Raw genomic sequence first — 7,564 nt, 5'->3', positions numbered from 1 at the left:
ACACATACCTTGTTCCTCACAGCACGGAGCAGGTCTCGCACTGATGTCCCCTTATAGGACCGGAACTTTCTCAGGTCTGTGGACAGGGAATTCAGTATCCTGAAACTGTCCCTGCTGGGCTCCCCTCCACCGCCCAGGCCCACCTGAGTGTAGCCTCTACCTGTCTGCAGTGGCATGGAGATGTGCTCGTGCCAGTTGTCCCGGACCACTGCGCAGCCTCCTGCCTCCAGTGCCCTCATCAGGGGCTCCTGCTCAGACTCCTTCTCCAGCCAGTCACTGACATCCTGGGGCCCCAGAGAGCTCCTGAGCCTTGTGACCGGGGCCAGATGCCACATAGCCAGGAGTGTGTTGTCTGACTTAGGGGAGTGATTTAGGGTGACTGACAAGGATCATTGCCTCTGGGGGCGTGAAGCTTCTCTATGCCACGCCTCTGTTATTTACCACCAACCTATGAGCTTGGTACTGCTGTCTCCTTTCTACAGATGAGCAAACTGCAGTTCAGAGGCACGAAGTCTCTTGCTCAAGTTCACACAAGTGCAGTGGGCTACTGGCACAGCATGAGTGACGACTCAGGTGGAAAGGAATGGGCTATATTCCCATACAAAGGGCAGCTGGGGCTGGCAAAGCTGGCAGTGAGTGGACCGGAGAGTGCCAAGATGGTGGAGTTTAGGAGTGCAGGCTGGCTCCCAGTTTAGGGAAAGAGCCAGGCTGCCAGGACCAGGTAGCTCTTCCTGTTTTCCCTCAGCCAATCTAATATCCCATTTCTAATTGCCCAGGACCTAAACTTAGGACTTTTGGGGACCATTCCCAAGCTTTCCTTCTGACCTGGAAGAACTGGAGTTGCTTGGCTCTGCTCCAAAAGAAGGGGTGGGCCAGCACCTGGGGGGCAGAGGGGCGTGCCTGTGGCAGCAGGCTCAACATGGCTGCGACCAGGTCCTGGGCAACCACCTTGTCTGGAGGATGGAAGAGGAAGAGAAAAGTCTGCTTCAGGCCTGCCTAGCGTCTTGCCCTTCCTCCCTTCTCTGCCCGGCCCAGGGCTCCCTCACCATGGACCTCTTCCTCCAGGTGAGCCAGACAGGGAACCCCTGTGAGGATGTTTGCCTGGCGATAAAGACTGTCTCCAAAGGGGTGGCTGCCACCAGAAAGCACGTAGTAGAACACGCAGCCTGCAGAGAAGATGTCCACGGCGCTGGTCTGGGACAAGAGAGATGGGCGTAAGAAGGAAATCTCTGCTTCCAGGAAGTCGGCCTGGCTAAATTCTCCCATGGGCTGATAGAGCAGCCAGGGGTTTGGTTCAGATTGGAACTCAAGAAGCTTCCTGGGCAGCATCTCCTTGGCTCTAGATGCTCCCTGCCCACACACACACACCACTATAGGGGTGCCATGGTTTTCATGCAAAACCTTTGCCCCTGCTGAGCTAGTTCAGGTTTCCAAGCTTCATTCCTGCAGGGTGTAGGCAGGTAACATATGTGGGTGCCAGACATGAGGCAATAAGGCAATCAGGAGGACTGTGGTGACCTGGCATGGGTTCTGTCTGCAGGAGCACCTGGTCCTTAGCTCCAACCCATTGTCACCAGGGGACTCTCCAGGGTGGCAGAGCTGATTTTGGTTTTTTTGAGTTGGGGCCTTGCTCATGTTGCCCAGGCTAGAGTGCAGTGGCACAACCACAGCTCACTGTAACCTCAAACTCCTGGGCTCAAGCAGTCTTTGGCCTGAGTAGCTGGGACTACAGGCATGTGTCACCATGCCCGACCAATTTTAAAATTGTTTGTAGAGATGGGTCTTTCTTATGTTACCCAGGCTGATCTCGAACTTTTGGCCTCAAGTGATTCCGATTTTTAAAAGAAAATCCAGAAATCCAAATTGTATGTGGAATTTCTCAAACGTTAAAATATTGGGCCAGGCATGTGGCTGACACCTTGTAATCCCAGCACTTTGGGAGGCCGAGGTGGGAGGATTGCCTGAGGCCAAGAGTTCAAAACCAGCGTGGGCAACATGGTGAGACCCTGCCTCTACAAAAAAATACAAAAATTAACTGGGTGCCATGTTGCGTGCCTGTAGTCCCAACATCTTGGGAGGCTGAGGTGAGAGGATCCCTTGAGCTCAGGGGTTTAAGGCTGCAGTGAGCTGTGATGGTATCACTGCACTCCATGACAGAGCAAGACCCTGTCTCAAAAATACATATATAGGGCCAAGCACAGTGGCTCATGCCTATAATCCCAGCACTTTGGGAAGCCGAGGTAGGTGAATCACCTGAGGGTTGGGAGTTCGAGACCAGCCTGGCCAACATGGCATAAACCCCATCTCTACTAAAAATACAAAAATTAACTGGGCGTGGTGGCACCTGCCTGTAGTCCCAGCTACTAGGGAGGCTGAGGCAGGAGAATCACTTGAACCCAGGACGCGGAGGTTGCAGTGAGCTGAGATCACGCCACTGCACTCCAGCTTGGGCAACAAGAGCGAAACTCCATCTCAAAAAAAAAAGAAAAAGAAAAAGATATATATATATTGGCCACTAATTTAAAAATAAACTGTACAGTCTCATGATATCACGCATTTAGTCCTTGAGCCCAAGTCACCACTTTGAGCTTTCTCTCAACTTTAGGACTGGGGGCAGCCTTCCCTGGTGACTGTCCTTTTGTGTGATTGGCATCTATTTCTCTGGCTTCAACTTCCGCCCACACACTGTGACTCAAAATCCACAATTCTGGGGTCCCAAACGCAAGTGTCTGTGTGGGTCAGATGCTGCTCTGTGTATCAACTAATTAGCTCATCTGATGCCCTCCAAAACCTTCCACACCAGTGGTTCTCAAACTTGGCTCCACACAAAAATGACCCAGGCAATTAGGTCAAAATCACTGGGTGTGGGGTCTGGGTTTTTTTGTTTGTTTTTTTTTTGTGTTTTGAGAGAGAGAGTCTCACTCTGTTGTCCAGGCTAGAGTGCAGTGGCCTGATCTTGACTCTCTGGAACTCCCACCTCCCAGGCTCAAGTGATCCTCCCACCTCAGCCTCCCAAGTAGCTGGGACCACAGATGCACACACCCACACCGGCTAAATTGTGTGTGCTTTTGGTAGAGATGAGGTCTCCCTAGGTTACCCAGGCTGGTCTTGAACTCCTGAGCTCAAGCAATCCGCCTGCCTTGGCCTCTCAAAGTGCTGGGATTACAGGCGTGAGCCACCGCACCCGGCAATGGGCATCCTTTTTTAAAGTTGTGCAGCGGTTGTGAAGCACAGTGAAGATTGCAAACCATTTTCTAGCTCAGGGTTTCCCAACCTCAGCACCACTGACATTTTGTTAATTCTTTGGGTTGAGTGCTGTCCTGTCCTGTAAGACGTTTAGCAGCATTTCCAGCAGATGCCAGTAGCCCCTCCCTCCCAAGTCATGACAGTCAAAAATGTCTCCAGACATTGCCTAATGTCCCCTGGGTGGCAAAACAGTTCCTGATACTGCTGTAGAAGGAAGGACAAATTATCCCTTCTTTAAGAAGAAACAAGCTTGGAGGAGCAGCTCAAAGTCACACAGCAAGTGTCATGGAGTCTCCTCAGGAGGGGAACTGGGACAGGGACGGATTCCTGTAGCCTGGGGCAGCTGTGTGCCTGGAGGACTTGGTGGATAGACTCACAGGACTGTCTGGTGGCAGGAGCTGCAGGAGCTCGGGCGCCATCCAGCCTTCCGTGCCGGGGATGCCGGAGTGGAGGCTGAAGCTACAGCGGCCAGCAGGCAGCTTCTTGCAGAGGCCGAAGTCTGAAAGCACCACCCTGCCCAGGCCCTGGCTGTCAGGCCCGGTGATGAGAATATTGCCTGGCTTCAGGTCCCGGTGCACTGTGGGAGGTGGGCAGAAAGAAAGCTGGTTGCTGAGGGCGGAAGGCAGGCGCTAAGGACAGGAAGCGGGAGGCAGGGGTAGTGCGGGTACCTATGTGTAAAGAATGCAGGTGGGCCAGGCCAGACATCAGCTGCTGCAGCACCACCTCGGGCTCCAGGCCCCCGCGATCCAGGTCCGGGTTTTCTACGTACTGAGCAGCAGTGAGGGCCAAAGCATCAATCTCCAGCCCGGACCTTCCCCCCCACCCTCCCTGAGCCCTCAACTCACCTCCTGCAAGGAGGCCCGGCAGAGCTCCAGGGCAATGTAGTGGAACTGGGGTCCCCGCTCGGTGCAGAAGTAGCGGAGCACATTGGGGTGCCTGTCAGACTCCTGCAGCAGTTGAACTTCCCGCCGAACCAGGCCAAAGCACTCGCGGAGGAGCCGCTTGACAGCCACTGCTCGTCCCTCAAACTGTCCCCTGGAAAGTGGGTGATGGCGGGGGCAGGGGGGTATTCAGGGAAACGAGATAAAGGGCACTTTGGGAGGCCAAGGCGGGAGGATCACTTGAGGTCAGGAGTTCAAGACCAGCCTGGCCAACATGGCGAAACCCTGTCTCTACTAAAAAAATGTAAAAATTAGCCGGGCGTGGTGATACACACCTGTAATCCCAACTACTGGGGAGGCTGAAGCCCAGAATTGCTTCAACCTGGGAAGCGGCGGTTGCAGTGAGCTGAGATTGCACCACTGCCCTCCAGCCTGGGCAACAGAAAAAGACTCAAAAAAAAAAAAAAAAAAAAAAAAGCAGATAAAGGAAAGAGCAGGACTGGTGAGTGAGGGATTAACCTGTACCCACCTCGGGGAGTCTTTGGAAGAATGTCTCTCTTGGGGACAGTGCCCACGAGGGCTGTGAGTGCCATGTCCCCAGCTTGGCTCCTGGCTGCCACTCACCGGAAAACGAAAGTCCCGCCTGCCCCGCGGCCCAGCACGTCCTTGGGATTGAAGGAAATCTTCCCCACTACGGTGAGTTGCTCAGCTGGGGGAGAGGAGGGTGGTGACTCAGGGAGCCTCTGCCTACCTTTGCCTGCCACTGGCCCAGTCCACACTCACCTCGACCTTTTCTGCGCCTCCACCCTCCCATGCTTAGCCTGGTGCAGTGGGTAAGAGCAAGGGCCCAGGTGCCAGACTGTCTGGGTTCAATGTCTGGTGCTGCCACTGACTCTTTGTCTACTTAGGCAAATTCCTCACTTCTGTGCCCTCAGTATTCTCATCTGTAGAGCGGTGAACTAAGGTTAAAGAGCCCACACAATATTATTGTGAGGATTAAATGGATATATTGAAAGAACGGGTAGAGGTGATGTCTGCTATATTATCCTCTTTTATCTCTCCCCCTCTTTCGGCATCTTCTGCACAGGTTTGTTTTATTTTCCCTTTACATTCTCTGCCATGCTGCCCACCTCCACCAGCTGTAACCGAATCCTTTTAATTGACACTGAATCAGCTTCAATTTCAAGGGAAGGTGAGTTCCGGCAGTTGGAAGAGTGATGAGAGTGAGTGTAAACACAGAAAAAAGACTGGACCGGACAGAAGCAGTGGGCATTGGATGCTAACCTGCCCAGAGTTAGTTCCAGGGCAGCAGGGAGCCCCCCAGAGTCCTTGGTTTCCCATTAGGATGGGTGGGGTTGGCTCAGATGGGCAAAGATCTGTAGGTTGGGACAGTTACTGCCCTTCCCTTTGGGCAGTCTGTGAGAGATGTCTCACTCTGACTCTGGCAAATCTGGGCAGGCTGTGTCCTGCTCAGCTCCAACGGCTACTATTCATATAGCAAAACGTATATGGCACCCCTAGAGTTGTGCAGTGCAGTGGTCCTGAGAACATTCTACTTAGAGTTTCTAGCTTCAGTTTTTACAGTCAGCTTTAGGAAGAGTAAATGAAAATCAGCATTAGGTCTGGGCACCGTGGCTCACACCTGTAACCCCAGCACTTTGGGAGGCCGGGGCAGGTGGGTCACTTGAGTTCAAGACCAGCCTGGGCAACATGATGAAACCCCATCTTTACCAAAAAAAAAAAAAAAAAATTAGCCAGGCATGGTGTTGTGTGCCTGTAGTCCAGCTACTTGGGAGGCTGAGGTGGGAGGATTGGCTTGAGCCTGGGAAGCAGAGGTTACAGTGAGCTACATTTCAGCCTGAGTGACACAGCAAGACCCTATCTCAATAATAATAATAATAATAATATCAGCATTAGGGATCAGTGAGAAAATCACCAAGCTGCACCTTAGCATTCCTCTGGATTATTTGCTTAGAGTTCACACTCATCTGTCAGCAAGATGCAGGCAGTACCTTCATTGGTATACACTGAACTTTCTGGAGTAATGGGCTCAGGCAGGGCCTTGCTGGAAGCACACCACCCACACATAGGAAAAACAGGCAGATCAGCGAGCAGGGACAGAGCTGCTTGAACAAACCCTGCCCATCTGACTGTGGGTGACAGTCACCCTTTTGGGCCCTCTTTGTGTCACTGGCTCTGCTGGACTCAGAGGCTCTTGTGTGTCTGCTCTCAGTGCTCTCAGCATGGAGTAAACACTTGCTTAGAGTTTCCTGGGTTAGATGTTCAGAAGCACCCTTGAAGAGAGATGCCAGACTTAAGGCCACAAAGGCCTTCAATGCAGATATAATGAGCTGGCGAGGCTCAGTCTGCACACACAGATATTTGCCATCACTCTGCTCAGCCTTTTGCATAATTATAATGGAGAGGCAGCAAATGTGGGAGCTTTTGTTGTCATTGTTGTTTTTTTAGAAACAGGGGCTCACTCTGTCACCCAGGCTGGAGTGCACTGGCGTGATCTAGGTTCACTGCAACCTCGAACTCCTGGGCTCAAGCAAACCTCCTGCCTCAGCCCCCCAAGCAGCTGGATTACAGGCATATGCCTCCATGCCTGGCTAATCTTTTTGTATTTTTAATTTTTGTAGAGATGGGGCTTCACTATGTTGCCCAGGCTGGGCTCAAGCAATCCTCCTACCTCGGCCTCCCAAGTTCAACTCCAAAGTAATCAAAAGTTGTCGTGTCAGGGAGAAAGGGCATACAGTCAGAATTACCTCTGGCAATCCTGAATACACATGATGGACTTTGCTGCTGCTTCTCTACAGGTTGGGGAACACTTACAGTCAGTCACATTCTTTCACAGGTATTTTCCGGGTATTGTTCAAGCAGGGGCACCATCTCACAGAAATGAGGGCACCTGCTGGAGCCAGCCACGTGCATTTGGACCCCTGAGCTGCCACTTGTTAGCTTTGTGAGCCGGGGTTGGGTTGGGAATTGTCACTAGACCTTTCTGCCTTAGTTTCCTCTTCCATAAAAGGGGCATTCTATAATAACATTCACCTCACAGGAATGTTATCTCATGACTTAATGCATTCAAATGATTCAGAACAGTGCCTGGTATAGCCTGGTATACAGTAAGCGCTATATAAATGTTATCTCTGGTTCAGGCGGGATTGCATCCACTTGTCATTGAATGCATGATGCAGCCAGAAGTCCTGAGGGAGGCCCAGCCAAGCATATGTAGATGAGTTTCTGTAAGTTTTTGTTTTTGTTTTTTTGTGGGTTTTTTGTTTTGTTTTGAGGTGTAGTCTTGCCCTGTTGCCCAGGCTGGAGTGCAGTGGCACAATTTTGGCTCACTGCAACCTCTGCCTCTTGGATTCAAGCAATTCTTGTACCTCAGTCACCCCCCAGTAGCTGGAACTACAGGCACCCACCACCACACC

General features: G+C 51.9%; 1 protein-coding gene across 5 annotated transcripts in view; it reads right to left on the bottom strand.

Moving 5' to 3' along the window:
• Positions 1 to 7,564, bottom strand: part of ERN2 (endoplasmic reticulum to nucleus signaling 2) — a 39,158-nt gene that overhangs the window by 822 nt on the left and 30,772 nt on the right. For all 5 annotated transcript variants that reach the window (XM_009196163.3, XM_021931826.2, XM_003916679.5 and 2 more), the window contains 8 exons: positions 4,752 to 4,836; positions 4,092 to 4,281; positions 3,915 to 4,014; positions 3,624 to 3,823; positions 1,047 to 1,194; positions 826 to 953; positions 161 to 284; positions 9 to 76 (listed from right to left, as the gene is read on the bottom strand). In XM_009196163.3, the coding sequence (XP_009194427.3) occupies positions 9 to 76; positions 161 to 284; positions 826 to 953; positions 1,047 to 1,194; positions 3,624 to 3,823; positions 3,915 to 4,014; positions 4,092 to 4,281; positions 4,752 to 4,836 (1,043 nt within the window). The remainder of the gene's footprint in view (positions 1 to 8; positions 77 to 160; positions 285 to 825; positions 954 to 1,046; positions 1,195 to 3,623; positions 3,824 to 3,914; positions 4,015 to 4,091; positions 4,282 to 4,751; positions 4,837 to 7,564) is intronic.

This window comes from Papio anubis, chromosome 18 (genome assembly GCF_008728515.1).
Source record: "Papio anubis isolate 15944 chromosome 18, Panubis1.0, whole genome shotgun sequence".
NCBI lineage: Eukaryota > Metazoa > Chordata > Mammalia > Primates > Cercopithecidae > Papio > Papio anubis.
This window is presented reverse-complemented; position numbering and strand designations above follow the sequence as displayed.